Source organism: Streptopelia decaocto, assembly GCF_964273445.1.
Source record: "Streptopelia decaocto genome assembly, chromosome: 1".
NCBI classification, from domain to species: Eukaryota; Metazoa; Chordata; class Aves; order Columbiformes; family Columbidae; genus Streptopelia; species Streptopelia decaocto.
In genome coordinates, this window is record NC_138663.1 from 150,551,548 (window position 1) to 150,575,026 (window position 23,479).

The window sequence follows — 23,479 nt, forward strand, 5'->3', positions numbered from 1 at the left end:
TCACAGACCAGTAAAAAACTGTGGAGTTTTTCCCCCTCCCCCTTAAAAAACAAAAACAACCAAAAAACAACTAATTTTTAAATAGAGAATACAGAAACAGCTCCATTTGAGAAAAAAAATGAAGAACATACGAAGAACACAAAGTGTTATTTAAGTTACAGGAAAGTTGAATAAAACATGTTATCAAAAGAGAGCAGCTTTCCTTAGGCAGTTTGGCCCAAAAAGTTACAGGGTACCAGTACTATTGGCATACTCTTCTTTTTTGGTAGCAGTTCACAGGCACTGTACCCGATTGTTCACAAAACATTTTCAAAATTACTAGAAATAGTTTATTTAAAAGTACTACAACAATGTGCATGCTATGTCTTCATTCTACAAGACAGAGGAAAGCAACATTCCTGAAAATGCATAAATTTTACGAAGAGTGAAGTTGCTGGGTAGGTTAGATGAGAATGAAGTTTGGGAAGGGGAGAGATGAAGGCTGAGGGTTATTTTATTTTTTAAACTGTGGGAAAGAGATCCAAACCTCTAACTATCCTGTAGAAAACACTCCAGTGACTTTCAAGCTCTGGGTGATGACATTAAACATCTGGATTTTCATGGGGGAAAGAAGAGATTAAAGAAAGAGACCCATAATATTTGCCTGAGGTAATGGAAACACTTGTCCAAAGCCTCACGAAAACAGCTCTCACAACAGACTCTGCATAGGTTGAAAGGAGTCGCAGTATTCCCTTGTGCAAGAATAGAAGGAGGACAATAAAAGACAACTATTGCAGTTGTTCCAACTGATTTAAGAAACAGAAAGAGATTCAGTTTCCTGCAGCGTAGCAGCTTTTACCTAAAAAGTCAACAAAAACCTGTTTATTCTTTTGATAAAAGACACATCCCACAGGCACTATCAGAAAGTCTGTACCCCAGAAATCAGCCTTCAGAGGCAGGAGCAGGGGAAAAAACAGAACAAAACACCACTACCACCCCCCCACACACATTCCCAGGGGAGAAGAGAGAAAGGGACAAAGAAACACTAGTTGAACCCAAGAGAAGTGAAAATTTTCATGAAAGCCACCTAGAGTTGTGACCAGTTATGTGATATACTGCCAAAGGCACAGCAGATTTGGGAAACATTTAATGACAGCGTTATTCAGTAAGGGAAAATAAAAAATATTCCAAAGCATTTAAAATATCCAAGGTACTTGCATATTTTGACATCCACATTTTTTCCCCTCAGACTGAGGGTCATCTCTGGTCCCAGTGAGCAGCAGCTCCACCTTGGCTGCACATCCCTCAAGCTCAGGTAGCTCGTAAGCAGCTCAGAAGACCAAAGCCACAAAACAGATACAAAATTCAAGCAAACACTAATATACTCCAAGCAGTTATCACTCGCTTAAGTCACGTAAGTACTTCACCAAGCTACACTGCACTACAGAAAATGTAAATAGCTACTTTTATTTATTTGAAATTGTAAAGAGTAAGGAGAGGAACCAGGGAATTGCCCAGATGTGTATTTTGTAGGGTTCATCCTGAAACGTGAGGAAATATTTAAAAACTATGTACGCAATAAAAGACATTAAGCAAATAAGAAGTTATCCGATTTGACACAAACTAAAGATACGTTACGTTTTATTAACAGCATAATTTATAACAGAGATAAAAGATACCAATAAGGTGACAGCAGGATACATAAAAGCAAAACCAGACTGGAGATAGCTTAACCACTGCTCAAATTGGGGAGGAGTAAAAAGCAACCAAACAACAACAACAAAAAAGCCCTGTTATGGAATAAGGAAGCATCAGGAGCGTAAAATTTTCATTGCTAGCTATATGCTTATTGTGGTACCTTTCAAACAAGCAAATGAAAACTATAAACAGAATCCTAAATCCACTTTAAGCTCACCTTCATTCTGGATTCTGCCAGAGCCAAGCACCCTCCAAAGTCAGGCTAACTGGAAAACAACAGGATGCAAGGAAGCCTCGTTTCCTGCTACACGGACACTATAGGGGATACCAGGAATGATTTGATTGGACCATCCCAACACCTATAGTGCTATAAAAAAAGCCTGTATCCAGGACATGCATCCAGTCTGCCACTCCACGGGAAATAACACAATGGGAGGATACGAGAAAAGTTTGCTTCCTTGCGATTTTAGAAAAAGCAATTCCAACAGGAAGCCATTTATGGTCAGTATGTTCATTAGCAGCGTTTGATAGAGGGGGAGGGCAACATGACACCCTTCAGAGAGACTTTTTTTTCCTAATTTAACAAATGTTTAAGAATAATCTAACCTACCAAGATAAAAATTCCATCTTAGGAGGCTCATCCCCATATGCCTCTTATGATCTTACTGTTCTTTCAGCATCTCCCTCACATCTTCTCTCCTGGATTTCAACATCCGACATCAATACCCCGAGGACACATCCATATACCAGGCAGATGCTGTATTCCAGAAGCAGACCAGACCAAACTGTCCAGTAACAAGGGGTCTTATGTGATCTACAGCACTACACATACACCCTGGCCCTTTTGGTCACAGGACACTCCAAAGCCCCACTGATTGCCTGCCCTGACCCACAGATTCTGGCTTCCCTTTCCGTAACCCCCACCAAGTCCCTGTATACAAGCCCAGCTTTCCATAACTACCCTGTCATTTTTTACCCTTAGGTTTTCAATTGGATGCAAACTCTATTGATAACAATGCTATGAACCCTTCCAGGTCATTAATGAATTGTTAAATAACATGGTTGAGTACCAATGGCAGCAAATCCCCTATAGCAAGGTGTACATTGGATGGTCATTCCACATTTGTAATTGTATTAAAGCCTATTAATTAGCAAGTTTTTTCATTCATTTCATATGAACCATACTTATTTTTCTACCACTAACATTTCTTAAATGCCAAATGCCTTAGAGATGCATTTCATCCACATATTTGTTGTTCAACTACCAAATCCATCCTCTTGTTTTAAAACAAGACTGACCCCTGCATGCATCTGTTTAAACTCCATCAGATTCCAGTGGTTACAGTAATACATTCAGGTCATTTTAAGTCATCTAAAACATTAACCTTGAGTGGATGGAGACTTCTGCTCAAATGGTGTTTATGACCTAATAATAAGAAGAAAATAAAACTAATATAGCAATTTCATCCCTCATATCCCTGCAACAACCAGTACCTACTGAAACTGGAAAAACATTAACTGAGGAATTAGTGAAGAGAAAATCAGAAAATAATGTTAAGCATATATGTGGCGAGAGCAGACTAAGGCACACAGGAAGCATGCAGCAGCACTCTTTTATTCAAATCAGTTCCAAGGCCTCAGGCATCCTTTATACTATTTTATTGCCCCCTTCTAGCCCATTAAGTCAGATGGCAGTTATGGAGGAAACAGATTTAAAAATAAGATAAGGCAAGGTCTTTAACCAGGGAGAGGAAAAAAATTGGGGCTGGTTCAGACAAGTTTCCAGACATACACTTCTACCAATCTTAACTTACTCATATTCTTAAACAATCAGAGAAACAATAAGGCTGTATCTAACAGTCACAGCAAGAAAACTTCATGTACTGGTTAAGAATAAAGTAGAAATGTTTTCCTTAGTAAGTATTTATTTGCTAGACAGGTACCGCATTCCCAGTGAATATTAATGTTTTAAGCATCTGACAAAAATAGACAACAACTTGCTTTCCAGCACTGCACCATCAACTGCAGCAGCTGAGGAGCTGACTTAGGAGCAGCCCAAGCATCTGTGCAGCACAGATAGGGCTGCCACTGCTAACCTCGCCAGCCAGCCCTAAAATAAGCTGTAACCCCCTAGGCTGTGTGTACTAAACTGGCAGGACACTTTCCGGCTCAGCTCGGTGGCCTGGGGCCCGTAGTGCAAAAGATTACAAGAACATTGGCTCGCTCAGCCAGAGGAAATGAGAGGAAATGAGCAGGGCGGCTTGGCAAAGCACAGCGTGACCACATACAACGTGTCGCACCACCTGCTCCTAGCGCACAGGCTGCGGCGTTTTTGGCCACAGGAGCATGAATAAACAAGTGGTAGGGAAGGAAGGAAAGAAAGAAAGAAAGAAAGAAAGGAAGAAAGAAGAGGAAAAAAAAACCCACGCAACTCACAGTTAGGAACGGTGACCTTCTTGAAATTACTAAGAACCTCCAACACCTCACTCTGTTGCACCACCAGTGTATTTCTACCCTGAGAGCTGATGGCAAGGGGAAGCTACAGAGACCATCCAGGGTCCACCTTGCTGTGGTGACACCTAGTGCGCCCAAGCTGGAAAAAAAAAACCCGTAGGTCAGCCTACATGTGAAGCCCAAATTTCTTCATTTGTCCTCAGACTAGGTCAGCTGCAAGCCGTGCTGAGTCTCATTCAGCTATTATGCAGCAGCTGCTCCTTGAGCCGTGGATTATCATCTGAAAGCTGCGGCAGTAAAAGGAGAGATAAGAAAAGCAGGGAACTATGACAACTGATAGAGGAAGGGAAGGGGGGGAAGAAGAGATGATTACAAATGTTCTGGAAATCTCTGTGAAGCATAATGTTGCCCAAATCCTGTATGCACAGCACAAGAGAAGGGGAAAAAAAAAAAAAAGATTAGGTTCTGTTTCAATGATTAAAGAGTTAGACAAGAGGAAAAGTTTCAAAGCAACTGAGACAACAGACCTGCAGTGCAGGATTTCTATGTGATTTGGTAACAGTTCACAAGAAAAATTAAAACTCAGTAGTAAAGAAGATATAAACTTAAGAGACCTGGAATAAATTCTGCTGCTTATAAAAACCTGTTCCTCAAAAGGCTTAATTGTGTAAGAACACCACATCACGTAGAAAGCAGTAATTAATTCCTACAACTCATAATACTTTTAAGACCTACATGTTATCTACAAAAGCAGGCACAACCAGGACCAAAAATGTGTAAGGAAGTTTTTAGTGTGTGTGTGTATCCAAATATGCATTTATAACAAATCAGAAAAGCAGAAAGAATTTTTTTTTTTTAAAAAAAAAAGGTAGTTTAGAGTCCCTGAAGATGTACTAAAGTTTTCCAGCTCCAAAAATTTTTTACCCAAACCAGCTGCAAAGGACTAATGATTCCGCAGAGTATCAGTTTCAAATACTATATAACATTTTACCTAACCCACTGCTTCAAAGTCGAAGTCTAATCATTGCAAAACTAAGCACATACAACTTACTTTTCACCAACTCCAGCAAAAATGGCTTGAAAAGAAAATTTACACAAAGAAATACTAAGTTCCATATTGGAAAGGAACTGTACAATTTCTGAAGCTTTCCGAATCTGTTTTTAGAATGTGACACGGCAAGTTACTATCCCCAAATGAATTCTTTAGTAAGGAAGTCATAGAATTTGGTATTTTTAGCCATAAACTTCTAGCAGTAGCAAACTAAGATGTACTTTAAAAATAGAAGTAAAAAGGTTAGCACTGCCTATATTTCACAGTATCACAGTATGTTTGGGATTAGAAGGGACCTCAAAAGATCATCTAGTCCAATCCCCCTGCTGGAGCAGGAACACCTAGGTGAGGTCGCACAGGAACATGTTCAGGCGGGTTTTGAATGTCTCCAGAGAAGGAGACTCCACAACCTCCCTGGGCAGCCTGTTCCAGTGCTCTGGCACCCTCACTGAGAAGTTTCTTCTCAAATTTAAGTGGAACCTCTTGTGTTCCAGCATATTTGTAAAAGCACATAAGAAAACTCGAGTCTGTTCCAAATTTGTACCTGCACAGCAAAACAAGAACAACATCTATCACACCCTCATCCTAAATCACTTTCAAATTGCTTTGTAGGTTTTGAATCTTACATATGATACCACACAGTGATAATCTCAGCTGTCACTGAAAGAGACATCAGTGGCATCCCATCCTCATAGCCTTTTATGAGAATGTAACAAGGTGGATGGGTGATGGCAGAGCGGTGGATGTGGTCTACCTTGACTTCGGTAAAGCCTTTGACACAGTCTCCCACAGCATCCTCACAGCTAAGTTGAGGAGGTGTGGTCTAGACAATAGAGTAGTGAGATGGGTTGCAAACTGGCTTAGGGAGAGAAGCCAGAGAGTGGTAGTCAATGGTGCGGAGTCTAGTTGGAGGCCAGTACCTAGTGGAGTGCCTCAGGGGTCAGTGCTGGGGCCAATATTATTCAATATATTCATTAACGATTTGGACGAGGGAATTGAGTGTACTATCAGCAAGTTTGCTGATGACACCAAGCTGGGAGGAGTGGCTGACACGCCGGAGGGCTGTGCTGCCATCCAGCGGGACCTGGACAGGCTGGAGAGTTGGGCAGGGAATAATCTAATGAAATTTAACAAGGGCAAGTGTAGAGTCCTGCATCTGGGCAGGAACAACCCCAGGTTCCAGTATAGGTTGGGAGATTACATATTAGAGAGCAGTGTAGGGGAAAGGGACCTGGGGGTCCTGGTGGACAACAGGATGACCATGAGCCAGCACTGTGCCCTTGTGGCCAGGAAGGCCAATGGCATCCTGGGGTGTATTAGAAGGGGGGTGGTTAGTAGATCGAGAGAGGTCCTCCTTCCCCTCTACTCCACCCTGGTGAGACCACACCTGGAATATTGTGTCCAGTTCTGGGCCCCTCAGTTCAAGAAGGACAGGGAACTGCTGGAGAGGGTCCAGCGTAGGGCAACCAAGATGATGAAGGGAGTGGAGCACCTCCCTTATGAAGAAAGGCTGAGGGAGCTGGGTCTCTTTAGTTTGGAGAAGAGGAGACTGAGGGGTGACCTTATTAATGTTTATAAATATATAAAGGGTGAGTGCCACAAGGATGGAGCCAGGCTCTTCTCGGTGGCAAACAATGATAGGACAAGGGGTAATGGGATCAAGCTGGAACACAAGAGGTTCCACTTAAATTTGAGAAGAAACTTCTTCTCAGTGAGGGTGACAGAGCACTGGAACAGGCTGCCCAGGGAAGTGGTGGAGTCTCCTACTCTGGAGACATTCAAAACCCGCCTGGACATGTTCCTGTGCGACCTCACCTAGGTGTTCCTGCTCCAGCAGGGGGATTGGACTAGATGATCTTTTGAGGTCCCTTCCAATCCCAAACATACTGTGATACTGTGATACTGTGATATTAATACATGATGGAGTACTAAGGCTTAAGGAAGCTCACACTCCTGGAACTACCAGCAAAAATAAAAGTTGTTGGAATTAAATTATCAAGGATAAAATTTGATCAGGACACTGAAGCTGATGTGCCTCAGTACTTGCCAATGCAACAGGTTATACCTACTTGTTTAGCCAAAATAAAGCAATTGCATAAGGAGCACCTTCTAGTGTCCATGAAGAGGAACTTCAAGAGGGAAACTTGGCCAGAAACATACCCTGAGGAAGATTCGGCCCAGTAAAAGGCACCTCTCTTTCTGATATGCACAGACAAGAACTATGTAAACTACTCTCCTAAAATAAGTTAGGAAACAGCTGTGGAAATCCAGGCCAAAATGCACGGGGAATACCATATGCAAGTAAAAAAACACATAGGACCAAAAAAAAAAAAAAAAACAAAAAACAAAAAAAAAACAAAAAAAAACCCACCACTCAACAAACAAACAAAAAACCACCACACACCACACACACCAAAACACACGCTCACACAAAACCAACACCAAGCACACACTTGGAAGGAAACAGAGACAGCTCTGCTATGAAGTAGCACAAGCACTCAGTGACAAAAATGGTAATTAGTTTGGGGTTTTTTTTTGCTACTAAGCACACAAGGCACAGACTACCAGCACATCCGATAAACAACGACATGGTTAAATAGTCCTATGTTCTGGGGAAAACCACAAGAGAAAGGTGAAGGATATCCTACTGAACCATAACTAGTTTTCTTCCTAAAAATAAGAACTGAAAACTCCACCTTACCCTTCTCCCAACGCCACAATTTCTAAGAATGGAAGACCCAAAGGCATTTGAATAAGAAGTACAAATTAGACGCAAGCACTTCACTCAGTTTGAAGTATGTCTACCTGCTCAGATAAAGGCCTGCTGTACAGAATAAAAATGATACGTTCAGATGATCAGGACTAGGTGCTCAGTTAACTACAAATTACATTAATGGGTTCTATTTAATCTTCTGCGCTCTACTAAGCCACCTGTGTATCCTAGCAATGTTCCAGAAGCCAAAGCTCTCAAGTCTCTGCGTTGACAAAAGTACCTCGCAAGAAATCAGCAAGAAGTTTAAGATTGTCACAAAGTATTTTGCTTCCTGGAAATGATTGTGTCAAATGACCCTGTTATGAGAAAACACATATACATCTGCAGTGCTTATCAGCAGAGATATAACAGAAAAGCGGCAATGTGTCAGTTACCTTTTGCTAGAAAGAAGACTCCTGTTCTCATAGCGTTTCTTTTGGACGCCACAGAGGACAAACTTCCTCAGGACTACAGGGTGTGATTGGACTATAAGCCAAAACTGCTGTGGGGACTGGATACAGTGCCACAGCTAATAAAAAGGCTGGCCAAAATTTCAGAAACAAAAGCAAACAGCAGCAAAACCAACACAGCCAACAGGAGACTTTACCAAAAGAAAACAGGCTGCAGAGAAGGAATGCAGCTTCTAGGTCCTGCTTTTCCCCCCTCCAGAACAACGTTAGTATCTACTCCAAGGTTAGGACTCTGAGAGCAGATGACTATACTTAATGAAACCAGTTTCTTCTTGTACAAATAGTTCATTAAAGATCAATGCAGCAGGAGAAAGCCTGCAAAGTCTGTTTTTAGGCCTTTCTGTGAGACAGATGCTAAAAAGTAGTTTGAATTAGTTTGTCAATAACTTGCAATTTCAAAACAAAACAAAAAGTAAAGGCAAATTTTGGTCTTCCAAATTCATGTCTGTAACAGTATCAGCTGGTCACACTCTGCAAGCCTACAAGATCCCTGTTAGATGTGAACAACTGCATGTGATGTGAAAAACTGGTCGGTTGAGTGGCTGTCCTTTTCTTCTTTTTCTAAAATCACAGTAGTAGATCCTGATTTTGGGAAGCTACTCCTTCATCCCACAGCTTCTGCTACTTCAGACCCTGCTGGGCCCTATCCTGGCACTAACCCCAATCAACACCACCAAGACAGAGCAGCATGGAAACAAAAGCCTTCTTGAGTTCCAGTTCATAGGATGTCTATCATGCCCTGAAGCATTAGGCAAAGTTCACAGGCAGATATCCACCTTCTCCTCTGAAATTTATAGATAAATGTCATACTTGCAAGCAAAGTTACTGCAATGGAATCTGCAAACTGTTGCCCATCTTAAAGTATAAACATGCATTATGGCTTCATAATTTTCATACATCTACAGTTTCTTCTTGACTTTTCTTTTTTTTCCGCCAGTAATAAGTCAGAAACAAGTCAGGAAAAAGCCTTAATGAAAGAACACCACAAAAAATGGCTCTGCACAGACACCGAACAACTCTTCATGCTAACTGAAATGAGAGCACTGAAAATGAAGACCAATCTCAAGCAGGTGACACATAGTCACAGCAGAAATCAGAATGACAGGACAGCAACAATGACAGTCACTTAAGACTACTGAAAACAGGCTGCCCAGCTGGCCGGGCCAGGATCTGAAAGCTGATCCTGAACATAAACATTCAGAACCAAACCACCTCTGTGCAAGGTTTTACAAACTGCCAATGGCTGAACTCAGTAGTGACGCACAGAATTTTTTAAGGCTCCAAATAAACCAGCTCCTAAGGGAGAAAGAGTTGATATATTCAGGAGACTAGCAACGAGATTACAAACATTAAGAAAGGAGATGTCTCCTTTTGGAATACTTGAATTTTAGATTTATTTTCTAAAATAATGAAGTATACATCAACTAAACTGTGAACGTCTCCATAGTCTTACCTAGAAACACAGGAAGGATGGCTTGCCATAACTGATTTCAGATGCCTTCTGTCTAGATACATGTTCTGCCAACATTTCTCAACTCATTTCTAAAGTATCAGCTTAGTTTCAAAAGCCATGCTGTAGGGAGTGAGAAGAAGTCAATACAATGATGCAAAAAGTATAATTTATATCATTAAAAATTTTGAAAAAAAAAATTAAGTAGGAAAATCAACTTCTCTGGGTCCAAAATAGGTAACATTACCTGCAATCCAGCTCTCCATTTGCAAAACAGGGAAAACAGCAGCTAAATACCAGTTTAGGTCATTACCACCAAATCGAAGTATCACAGACACATAGTAAGAGATGGACTTTCTGTTTTAAAACAGCAGTGTTCATAGACACACACATTTCCAGAGCATGCCAGAGAGTAAGAGCTGGGGGCAAGGGGGAGGAGTCATCTTACTGCAAAAGATTTTGTACTACATGAGGTTATCATCTGCCCTCTTAAAATAGCCTGCTGGCTGTTTTACTACATTACCATGTGCTCTAACCACAACTTAAGCACTATCACATGCTCACGTTTCATCTGGAACAAATACATACAGCCAGAGTAATCAGATGATGCACAGATTCAGCATCAATGGAGAATGAACCACAGACAAAGCACGAGCCACAAAAACAGCCCCACTGACCTTAAAAACGCTATTTTACCTACTCCTCATCATCATGCTTAGGAGTCTCACTTTATTGTGCACACACACTTTTTAAAACAAAGGTATCAACAGGAGAAACAGGAAAATGCTTGTAGCATTAAATATGTATTATTAGCTGGAGGAAAAAGACCGAAGGGGAATTGATATTTTGGGATTTCTGGCATTGGTCATAATTTGACTAAGCATGATTAGACAGATGGGGAAAAAATAAGTGAGAAAGGGAAAAAGAAAACTTAGAAATGCAAGAAATAAGAAAGAAAAAAATAAAAGAAAGGGCTGTTACACCCTTCTGGTAAGAAAGGATTTATCAGAAATCTCCATTGCTTCCTGAATATGCTATGGAAAGTGCCAAAAATGAAGGTATAGCGAATTTCCACATAACTTGTTGAAGCTTTGATTTAAAATCACCCACTGGAAAAAGTAATTTCAAAATACTTAGGAGAATTGAATAAGCCCCCAAAAGCAAGATTTCAGGTTTCAACTATATCCAAGTGAATTCATTTCATTACTTCCATTTTAAAAATTCCCTGAGGAGCACAAAACTGCACACTCCCCGAGCTACAGCTCCTCCCAAGCGAACACTTTTCGATTCACAGCTTACCATTTTTATTTCAGCCAATACAAATACTGTTAAAAGGGAGATACAGGCTGCATATTTCCCAGGCACCTACAATAATAATATGATCCAGGATCCTCCATCATTTATAAAACCTATCTTGAAAGAGCAGGCACAGGACTTTACCCGGGCAGCAGGGACAAGCTTCACCACCAGCAGCTCTGGTCACCACTCCTGTGTTGGGGCTGGTGGAGCTGTCTGAGCTCACACTTAGGCAGACACTAAACCCCCACAGCAACCCAGTTCTAGCAGCCAAACTGGCAGAAAATTAATCCATCAAGAATCGTGAAGTTTGCTGCAAGTTTCACAAGCTAAACCAGTTCAGTACCAGATGAGATTAGCACCCGAGCCAATGCATGGGAGAGAAACATCTGTCAAGGGAAGAAGATTCACTTCAGGTGCTGGGAAACATCACAGTTGTTCAGATACTTTCCAACAGAAAAAAGAAAAAAAAAAAAAAGAAAAGAAAAGAACCCACACAGCTTAGCTACAATCTACCTCCACCCCCACCCCAATCATCCAGCATCATGCTGATTTTCAGTAATAAGCTTCTGTAAGAAATTCAAACTTAGGGTTTATGGGAATATCTATAAAAATTTCCACATTCCAAATATTAATAAAAAATGGCCTCTAGCACGTCAGAAGCAACAACAAAAAATGAAATCCACGCCAATTCTGCTTATTCATAGTAATGCCTGGGGACACAATCTGAAAGAAATAAAGATAACTTTTCCAATAAACTCGCTATTGCAGAAATTTTATAGTTCAGATTCATCGGCTGACAGGCTACATGATGGGCTTGGGTAGCAAAGCTGGCAAGGGCAGCCAGAAGTGTTATGATGAGCATCCACGGCCTAACAGCCTATCTCAATTCCTCCTCTTCTCCTAAGTATTCTCATCTCCACAGCCTGGGATCCTTCTGGCCTCACGCCACCACCTTCCCCGTTGCAGATACCCTGGCTCCAAAGCCGTCTCTAAAACACAACCGCTCACACCCCAGCCTTCCCCAGAGTTCAGTGACTGGCAAAGATCGTTTCACTGTGATCTCTTTTGCCAATATAACCGCTGCTCATGCAGCAGAACCCGGGAGTTAAAGTTGCTCCTCTTGACAACAGATATTTCTAGCAGAGGGACTCCTCCAAGCAGCACCCAGGGATGCCATCTGTGGAATCAGGATGAGCACTCAAGGAAAAACAACAAAACAAAACAAATCAATGACAGCCTATCCAGCCCCAAAATCTGCATCTAAGAGGCGCCAATAAGGAAGAATATAGAAAGGCAAATATTACCTAGCAATACTTAACCGAGATGTTCTTCTAACATTTTGTCTCAGGGACTACTTGCATTTAAAAGCTTTAAATGGATTTTTTAGACTTCTACAAAAACCCACAGAAATCACTTGCACCACTCAGTTACAGTGTGAAGAATCGGTTTTCATTTGTTATGACTTTGCCAATTGCTTGCTTTTTCTGAGTAGCTCTTAGCTCCTGTGCAAGGAGAAACAGAAAACAAGCTTCCTATCTTCTCCATGCCACCCGTTAGTAAGACCCTATCAACCTCAGATACTCATCTCTTCTGTGGACAAAAGAGCTGATATATTTATCTGCAACTCACATGGACTCTGTTCCTTCCTCTTCTTGTAACAACTTCTGGTATGTCTTGAAATGGCAAACTATTCCATTTTCTTTAAATACAGCATTTCTCTTGGGCATTGCGATAAATATAAATCACCTCGATGCTACAACTCACAGAATAGTCAGAGAGAACAACCAAGCACAGTATCTTGGTGATTTGCCAGGACTACATTATACCTGTCAGTTCAAAGAACTCAGATACTAAATTGAAATTTTAACTATAGCGTGCAACATAATACTTGGCACAGCCTCACTAGCAGAGGAATGGAAGGCAGCAAACACGAACCAAGCCTTTAAAGTTCAATGAAAGAAAGAAGGGAAGAGATCCAGAAAACTAACTACAGACCAATAAAGCAAATGCCTAAGCCTAGTAAATTGATAAAAGCTACAATGAAGAATTGGTGGGGTTTGCGTAAATATGGAAACAGAAAGGAATTAACATTGCTTTGGTAGAAGGAAGTAAGCTTTCCAAAAATGCATCCATGCTCCTTGAAGCAATTATATATAAACATAAGGTAGTCTCGTTAACACACCATATCTGAACATCCTTTGAAAAGACACCTCATCAAGGGATGTGGGGTTTTTTTTGTTGTTTTAAGCAAAGGTAATATAAGCTAGGAGACTCTTCTTGACTCAGGACTCACACTCGCAACACACACACAATTTCACAAAAGGCATGAAAAGTGAACTTTCTTTGTTGATGATACAAAATTATTTAAGGTAGTCAAAACTTGAACTCACAGCAAACAGCTACCGTATGATCTCGTAAATGCCCAAATGTTAAAGCAGCAGGTGAAATTTAGTGCTAATAAATGCAAAAACCACCTTCGGTCAAAATAATAAAAACCCCAAACCTCGTCATTATACTTGCATGAATATGAGTTCTAAATTAGCTATTCCCACTAACAAGTAAAAGACTACAATCAGCTAACAGCTTCAGATCAAAGATCATCCATGTCAAAAGACATAATTCTGGAGAATTAGAAAAGACAGAAGCAACAAACAGATGGCTTTCATTATTTCCATAGTATCTCTCTAACGCAAATACAGCTCTGGTCCACCACAATACTATAAAACATGCAAGTGTACAGAGACGTATGTTGTTTAAATCAACTAAATTAATGCAATGGTTTTCATACAGGAAAGACCAAACAAAGTGTTAGTCTTGGAAAGACAATAAGGGACCTAGCAAAGTCTACTAGTGCTGTATGAAGTCACGAATAGCATGGAGAAGATCCATAACGTAAGAACAAAGTCACCCGCTGTCGCCAGCTGCAGCAGCTGAACAAACAAAAGGAAGTTTCTATAAGATGTATAATTTAACCCTGGAACTTAACCATAGGATACTGTGAAGGTAGAAATCTCAAAATAGCTTTGGAAAGCTACTTAAAAATACCAGCCATAGAAGGAGGACCAGGGAGCTGCTAAATACACAGCGATACAGGTATCACCCTGACTCTTCAAAAAGCTCCTCAGCTATGGACTGTCAGAAGCTGGGAAGATTTAACAGAAGGTGTCATGCTGTATTTTCACTGGTTTTTTTACACCTTTTCTCACAGGCATCTACTGCAGACCCTTATCTCACAGGATAAGAAGGTTAACTTGCATAGTTTACTGCCTTTAAGGACCTAAGGATGATTATTTGATCTTTACATGATTATTTCCTACATTTTTAAACTCTAAAGCCAAGTAAGACAAAAGAAGTTTGTTATGCTAACTTAGTCACTGCAGAAAACCCCTCAGTAAAACACTGTTTGAGCAATGATAATAGCTTTTATTCCCCAAATTCTCAAAACCATGCATCAGACTTCATTTTACAACTAACGCAGGATTTTAAAGTGGAGTTAGGCAACTGAATAGTCACATTGCAAAGATGCAGAAACATTATAATGACAGAATTACCTTTCAAAAATTTGAGAAAACATTTACCTAGACCAGTGCAACTGCATCCCGTTACCCAAAGGGGCAATGCTGACTCAACGCCACCCACAGACATACCCCACACACCTCCCCAGCGCAGGATCTGCCCACAGGGAAATCGAGGGGCTGAGTCACTTCAGCTGCGGAAAGTGACTCAGCCTTAGCTTTCCTTCTCTGGAAACATTAAAGACCCACCTGGACACATTCCTGTGTGATCTGCTCTGGGTGAACCTGCTTTAGCAGGTGGGTTGGACTGGATGATCTCCAGAGGTCCCTTCCAACCCCAAACATTCTGTGATTCTGTAAGATCAGCTCACTGAAACAACTCGCTGGGCAACGGCACAGCCTGTAGATCTGACACCCGGGAAGTGGCAGGACTGCGTGTAGAACTGTGGACTATTGGGATTTCTCTTCACAAGGGTAGCCCACAGCTACAGCAGATGTGCAACAAACCACATTCACCATGAAGAGATGCAAACACAGCAACGTTAATAGCGCTAAATGCACCACTTAAACACTGACGTGAACTTCACACTACTTCAAAATTAGCTAATTAATAATTATGTCTGGGTTTAAATGATAGCAAGGAGACTAGCAAGAAGAAACAGCTCCACGTATTACTATACCAATGTGTTAAAGTTATAGCACAGAACAAGAATAACGCTTATAAAAATTTCATGGGGTATATTAATACGTGAGGTTTTTTCCTCCCCCAACTTAATATTTGCTATTGAAATACAACAAAAATCAGCCTCAGTCTAGAAGAACAAGTTATGGATTACTATACTGACCCTTCTTCACATTTGGTACTAATAGAACTTCTGCAGGAGGCTCACAATTTTCTCAGATGCATCAGAGTTAAATATGTTAAGGATGAGGCTTCAAGCACAACTGAAACCCCTACAGGTAAGCGCTTAAACCTGAAACTGTCATTTACATAACACTTTCAGAAGAAATTATACCAACTGAATCACATGGAGCTACAGCATCCTCAGAAACACAACTCATAATAGGCACCACTGTAAAGGAATAAATGTCTGTAACACTCTGTCACTTAGCACAAGTCTCAGAACAAGCTGAAGTCAGGGCACATACAAACCCTTTTCGGACTGTGATCTCCATTACAACACATGTGAAACTCCTGCTGAGGTCACTGATGTGACTCACACGGGTCTTAAGACTTCAACCTTCTAGCTGTGAGATCAGAGTAGATATCCTGTTATTACCAGAGTAATACCGCACTGGAAACACTAATTCTACAAGAGATGAAGTCTGCAAAATATACCACTATATTAACACAGAAAATGCTAACACAGTGTAAAGTTCCCAACTGAATAAAAGAAACAGAAAAATAAGAGGTCACGCATTAAAAGCGGTAACTAGGGCAGTGATCGTAAAGATCCAGCCTCAGTGGAGTTCAATACACGCAAGGAAAGCCACCAAGGTGCTCTGCAGACGGTAAAGCAGGTATCCCATCAAGCAATTCCCAAAGTGGCGCCCTCTCATTTCACTTGCTTCTTAAAGTAAAGGCACATAATGGCTCCTTATACCTAACCTGGCTGGCAAAAGAAGCGAAAGCTTTCCTGTGTCCAACCACAAAGTGCAGCCTGTGACCTAAGGGTAAGAGGTTGCCAGGTACCACACTCTACCAAGCACCTAGTACAGATAGTTTCTTGAACTGCTAAAAGCAAAGGCCTCTCCCTTGCCTGTGAATGAGAAACAGTGGAAGTGCTCCAAAGCCACCAGGCTGTCACAGAGAGCTGTTTGTGCACGGTGGGATTGCTGTTGGAGCAGAGGTCAGCTGTCGCAGTTTCATCCAGGCCAGGACTGGAACAACACAGAGCAACATGACATACAAAGCAATTACAGCAAGACTTTGTTCTTAGGAAACACAGTAGCTAAAAAGCTGTCGATACCTGTTCAGAAGCACAACTTCCATGTGCAATACCAGGTTTGTTCCCTGCATCTGAACAGTGATGACAATACTTGTTATCTGTAATGCATCTTACACATCCCTGGCTAATTCAAATCTCTCCTGGAAGGTGTATCTTTCCTCTTTCTCAATCAACAAATGATTGCAAATCCTTGCAAACTGACTGTTTTCCAAAGTTACTCCGTTTCCTCCAGTGAAAAAAACAAGTGACACTAGATGCTACGAGCAGGGAAAAATGAAATTAAAAGAAAATATAATGGAGTGGAATGTGCTGTTCCAGAAGTGGGTCAAAACATTAAGCAAATCTTTCCAATCGAATGCTCCAGAAGCACTTCAGGAAATAAAGATGTGGTTCTAATACAGCAGAATTGCTTAGAAGTCTCCAGCAATGTTCTCTCACAAAGCTGGTGCCACAAGCACCATCTTTATGGAAGACAACATCAAGAAGGTGACTTGTGTTCCAGTGTCCTGGTTTTGTTAAAAAACAGGTTTCTCTTTTAGTGAATGTGCCTGTCAGCTGAAGCTTTTATATTAGCTGCATTTTCCTGGAGCACCAGATACATGTTTTGGTAAACATAGCAATGGAATGCAAACTTATTGATAACGAATGGATACAGCTCTCGCGAGAGGGGCAACGAGAAACAGGTGACCAAGAAACCGACCAACGAAGTATAATATCCCATTCATGCGAATACTTCATATAAAAGTGGGAGATCACAAGGATCTCATCCCTTTTTTCCCTTCTGCTTATGGCCGACATTAGGAGAGGACCTTGCCAGTCATCCCTGTGAACTGAGGCCTAGTGAGAGACTGAATCCAGCTCCAGTTGGCTGCAGAGTCCAATCCAGGACTTTGGTTGCCGGCTCTGCAGTTGCTGACACTTTCAAGATTGGTTTTGTATATTTTGTATTATTTTCTCTATTCTTATTAGTAGCATTAGTAAAACAATTTTTCCAACTCTCTTCTCTCTGCCCTTCTTTCCCTCCCAATCGCCTGTCCTGAGTGGGAAGGGGGGAGAGGGAGGGGCAAAAGGGAGAAAGGGGCAGGGGAGAGGGGGTTAACAATACATCTGCCAGGGTTTTATTGTCACCCCGCAATCAAAACCCACGACATCCAAAATGAAAAAAAATAAGTTTTCCTACAGGTGAGAAACCCTTTCAGATACATTGCAATAAACGTAACACAAAGATAACAAATTAGGACAATATTGCAGTTTTCCAACAGATCACAGTTCCTAGCAAACAATTCCAAGTGAATACACTTTTTAAACTATTAGAAGTAACAACAGTAACTCTGAAAGCAAACATATAACTTTTAGACAAATCTGACCCATACAGTAACTATTAAAAAACATTTCTTGTTTGTTTTTAAGAACAGATTGAAAATGCTTATTTTGTACAATCAGTCTGTCAAGCCAAATTTGTTTACACAAGCCTCTGCAAAGCTTCTAGAAAAGTCTGCTTTATTTTGTACAAAGATTGGCATGGTGCACAATCCCACATGCACAGTACATACTCCTCATATTTAGTGCCCTGCAACATAATCAGTTTTAGGGTACCTAGGCAATAAATCCAGCTATGAAGATTTTTCTTAGAGCATGCAGCAGTAGCTTCCACAACACCTTTTACCACCTATAAAAGCAGCTCCTTCCAGACAGACATTTGCACCATAATCTCTAACATCATACCATCTTTTGAAATGGAGTTACTACAACACACTTCAAATAAAGCCATGATGTAGCATCTGGATCATACCAAAGCAATGCAAGTTTTCCTCCACGGCAACTCACCACCCTAAACTCCACGAGCCTTGTACTTTCCCAACAATTTAACCTACATGGACCTATGCAAAGCAGTTGTGGCTTTCAACACAAGGACATCCCCTTCCCAGTGTCATCCTGTCACCCCCACTACTGGCCGAGGTTTTCTGTCCAAACCTCTGTCAAGTCAAGACAGCAGGTGACCAGCTGAGCCCCCTGCAAGCTGCTCGACCAAGAAGTTCTCCGACTGTCACACACTCCACAGCTCGGTGCCTCAAAAGGCAGAATGCGTCTGCTCGCATAAATTCCCTTGGAGAGACTGTTTGAAAATGGCAGGAAAACAAAGGAGGAGAGAGTTCCATGTTGTGAGGGGAATTTCATGCCCTTCATTAACTCACATGAAGGGCACCTGAGGCTGCTTCTTTGAGACTACAAAGCCTTCATATTCTACAGAAGAAAAAGAAACGCACAAAGATGAAAAAAGTTGTTTTAATATTAAAATAAGGATTATTTCAACCAAACCTCAACGTACCTCACTTCAAGCATTGCTATAGTTACCTGAGGGTAGACGCTGCCATGAAAATAAAATTATTTCACTTGGGTAGCTTATCTAGTGAAACTATTAGTATTCAGTAGGGAGGGAGGACACTCCTTAATGAGACCTGCCTTTACTACCAAGAACCGACTCAAACTTCAGAGCAATTACAGACAGCAATTAGGTGGAATTCAAACCAGCTTCAGGACTTCCAGTAGCGAAGCAAAACCACCAAGGCCCTATTTGAAGCACTGAGCACTGCAGTACAACATCACCCCAACAGTTAAAGTCTCCTCAGGAGACACCAATAGATATCTGACAGGCTTTACTGCACATCAGAAGCCTGCAGGACCAGGAGCTGGTAGCCCTGTCAACACTAATATTTTCCATTATCAGATCTTACATTTTCTCTTAAGCTTTCCTAAACTGTAAACATTTGGACTAGTATTTTTCACGTAGTGCATGTACCTCATGCTTCACTTCATCATTATCAGTATTTTGTACAGAACTTCCCTATTCTGTCATTACCAGAAATGACACCAAGAAAATAATGTTTGCCAGAATTCAACTTTGGGAAATCCACACCTTGAAATAATTCAGCTCCTTTTGCTTTGGAATAGAATTTTTAAAGGCTCTCTGCCCTTTCTATCAACATTTCTTTCAAAAATGCACCAAAAAGCACCAGAAAATTTCTTTTCAAAATGCACCATGAATTGTCCCATAGAAAAAAAAAAATTAAAATCCATCCAATTTTGAAAAGCTTTTTGAAAGGCCTTGAGGTTTGTTTTGTTCATTTCTTCTTTAAACTAGTCTATATGCATGCTTAGTACAGACTGAGCCTGTCAGATTCAACACAATTCAGATGCTAACACTAAAAGAAGGAGCTGCCAAGAGAAAGCAACTGCCCAGTTCAAATGCCATGAAACAAAAGCTACATCCAGAACTGAGTAGCTGGGGGTGGAAGAATGACAACACCAAGACTAAGTTTAACCTAATTTTAGGAAACTTGCTTTCAGATGCCTAGGTTTGTGCTGCCTCCTTTTGTATCTCCAGAGGAACATGTATCTCATCCACTGTAGGTCATCCTCTGGAGAGGCTTCTGTTGTTGACTATAAAAATGAAGCCTCCAGAACTAAGTTTAGCTGTGTTCTAGGAGACAGGGCTGAAAGCAAGGGAAGGGAACGACAACGTTAGAGAGAACTGCAGTCTTTGGAAATCCTACTCCTCCCTAACTACGCTCTGAGCTACAAAGCTGCACCCTCCCTTTCCCATCAGTTTTTGAGACCATCACACCCTTCACGGTAACAAACCAAATCTAAAGACACCAATGGACTTTTTTGCTAGGATAGTTCTCTGCTGCTTCAGAAGCCTGACCAGCACCAGAGCTGGTCTACAGTAAGTAGCATGAACAGAAAAAACACTTTTCTCTTTGAGCAGAGATGACACTGACTTACTTGTCATGGAGACCTGGGAGACCAGGGCTAAAGGGCTGATGCTAAGCTAGGAATGAAAGACAAGAGAGAGAGAAAAAAGCGAGGCAGATCACTTGTGAAAATGTGCAGAAGTGAAGATCAAGACTAAAAACCCAAGTGGGAAAACAAAGCCAACAAGAAAGAGATAACAGGAGAGGAGAAACAGAAACAGTTGTCGAGAGATTGGTGTAGAAGCCAAGACACATCATCCCTCTGCTATCAACAAATACTCAGAAAATGCAGCAGTTGAGAACGAGCCCATCTCTTCCCAGCTTGGCAGAAATAAGCAGCATGAGTTTACCACCGTTAGTAAGTGTGCTGACTGCCCAGGTACAGAGGCTGAGCAGAGGAAACAGCAGCTCCGCTCCCACACTGAGATTTTTCTTATTAGTTTTTCCCTCTCCCTTTTTTTAAAATCTAGAATCACCTAAAGATGATCTGCATATTCAAGGTACAAACCCCACTATTACCATGTCCCTCAACATCTCTGTCCCCATTCAGTATGTAGGGCAAGGCTGGTCAAAAGATGGATGAGGAAGCCTTAAAAAAGGATTTGCCTGTAAGGACATTTTCCCAGGCCTCAAATCCCTCCCATACGAGATGTTCTCCTACCTACCACGTTCTACACATTACTCAAGCAAATAATTTCACTTACCTGAAACTTCACAAAATGGGTCCCGGTTTGAAATCTAGCTCCAAAATGAGTTGAGCCTGTAAAACAAGGAGGCTGGTGCAGTGGTGTGTAGTGCTATTGCCACTGAGCCAGAAGCTCCCAAAACCTACGCCTTCAGGTGCCCATGTAATTTACCGCAGAAATCAGAAGGCATGGTATGACACCAGCAAAGTGCATGTCTCATAGTGAAGCCAGCTGACAGCTACAGCAGAGAAATTAATTCCTTCTATCTGCAACAACACTGCTATATCACTACAAAAAAGTCATCGCTTCATTCAAGTTGATTTGTTGCTTATATCAGCTGCTCAGAAACCAGGGCTTTGAATTAAACAAGAGTTTAAATTAATTTAGAATCATAGAACGTCCTGAGTCTGAAGGAACCCACAAGGATCAGAGTCCAACTCCTGTCCCTGCACAGGACAACCCCCACAGTTCACACCATGTGTCTGAGGGTGCTGTCCAGTCTCTTCTTGAACACTGTCAGGCTTGGGGCCGTGACACCTCCCTGGGGAGCCTGTTCCAGTGCTGCACCATCCTCTGGGGGAAGAACCTTTTCCTAATGTTCAACCTAAACTTCCCCTGGCACATCTTCCTGACATTCCCTTGGGTCCTATCACTGGTCACCAGAGAGAAGAGATCAGCACCTGCCCCTCCTCCTCCCCTTGTGAGGAAGCTGTAGCCGCCATGAGGTCTCCCCTCAGTCTCCTCTTCTCCAGGCTGAACAAACCAAGTGACTTTAGCTGCTCCTCGTACAGCATCCTCTCCAAACCCTTCACCAGCTTCATAGCCCTCTTCTGGACACTCTCCAGTAGCTTTATATCCTTTTTATCCTGTGGTGCCCAGAACTGCACACAGGGCTCCAGGTGAGGCTGCACCAGTGTAGAGCAAAGCAGGACAATCACCTCTCTCGCTCGGCTGGCCATGCTGTGCTTGATGCACCCACGACACAGGTGGCCCTCTTGGCTGCCAGGGCACACTGCTGGCTCATGTTCAACTTGCCCTCAGATCCCTCTCTGAGGAGCTGCTTTCCAGCATCTCATCCCTGAGTCTGCATGTACAGCCAGGGTTGTCGTGTCCCAGGCGCAAGATCCCAAGAACCTGAGGCAGCACTGCAAGCATCCCCTCACTTTGTGCCAGCCCCAGCTCCCTCCTGACCACACAGTGAGCCAATTCAGTGGGAAAAAGCAGGTTAGTGCAGGTTACCTCTACCAGCCCATCTCACCTTGGAGCTCGCCAAGCACTTGCGCTAGAAGAATGAACGGCAAGGAATATGCATTCAATAGCGTGAGTCGCTGCTGCTGCACTGCTGCAACAGGTTTTGTAGAGTACCGGGTAGGAATGGACCACAAGGATCATTTGGTCCGGGCTTTCTTGGCACAAGCGTGACCTGGGTTTAAGCTACCCTAGGACCAAAGCCTGGCTTCAGTCCACTCTGCGGCACATTCAGCACTTGCAGCTACAACTGAGTCCGCGGGAGCTGTGTCCAACTACAGGCACCTCAGCCTGCAGCTCAAGCACTGTGAAACAGGCATAATACTACTCCTTCATCAACAGTCTTAAAACCATACCAAAATAAAAAAGTGTAAATATCTGACACTGTTGTGGAAAGTAACACAGAACATCCATGCAGAAGCTAATAATTCTGTCCCTAAACTAAGACTTATATCCAAGAAAAGCCTGAGACCACCCAGTGAACACAGGAGGAGCACTGAACAGCCTTCCAGCTGAAACCAAGCAAGGTTCATACAGGAAACCAAGCAGCTACCTGTTATTACAATGAACACACAGAGGGGGCCCAATAAAGCTTATTCATTTTGGTGTAACAATTTTTCTTTGGTCAAAGCCCTAGTAGCATCCACAACAAAAATGGATTTGAGGAAAGTGTGATACGCAGAAAGTTAGTCTATGGTTGTTCTAGCCCCGAAAAGCTTTTACAATATAGACAAAGATAAGTACCCCACTTACCTACTTATCAGCTGTACTAATAAAACACCTGATTTATTTACATCTATACACAAGGCCAAATTACATTCTCTTGAACGTGTAAGTTAGGAAAAACAGCCTGCAGCATTTTAAGTTACAATATACTCTCATTTCTATCTCCAAGAGTACTTCCCTGAGATGTGAGATTTTTGGACTGCTCGAAAGGCACAGTTACATTTTCTTCTGCATTTGCTGACAACAGCTATAAATAAAATCACAATCATTCACTTAATTAGGAATGATATATTGGCACTGGAAAATGAGCTACTTCTAGCAAGCAGCATTAACAACAACAAAAAAAAAGATAAGCCACCTTAACAAACAAGTACAGGCAGGAAAGAAAGAAACAAGCTGACAGGCATCTTCGAAACTGCAAAGCCCTCCAAGCCATCTAATTAACTT

At 41.8% G+C, this 23,479-nt stretch overlaps 1 protein-coding gene across 5 annotated transcripts in view; it reads right to left on the reverse strand.

The window, feature by feature from the left end:
- The window catches only part of ARHGEF7 (Rho guanine nucleotide exchange factor 7), a 128,133-nt gene that overhangs the window by 75,434 nt on the left and 29,220 nt on the right, over positions 1-23,479 (reverse strand). Inside the window, exon 1 of one of the 5 annotated variants that reach the window (XM_082075915.1) lies at positions 1,895-2,018. The exons of the other annotated variants lie outside the window; for them this stretch is intronic. Coding sequence (XP_081932041.1) covers positions 1,895-1,900 — 6 coding nt within the window. The 5' untranslated portion in view covers positions 1,901-2,018. Of the gene's footprint in view, positions 1-1,894; positions 2,019-23,479 lie in introns of those variants that run through there. 5 annotated transcript variants of the gene reach the window in all.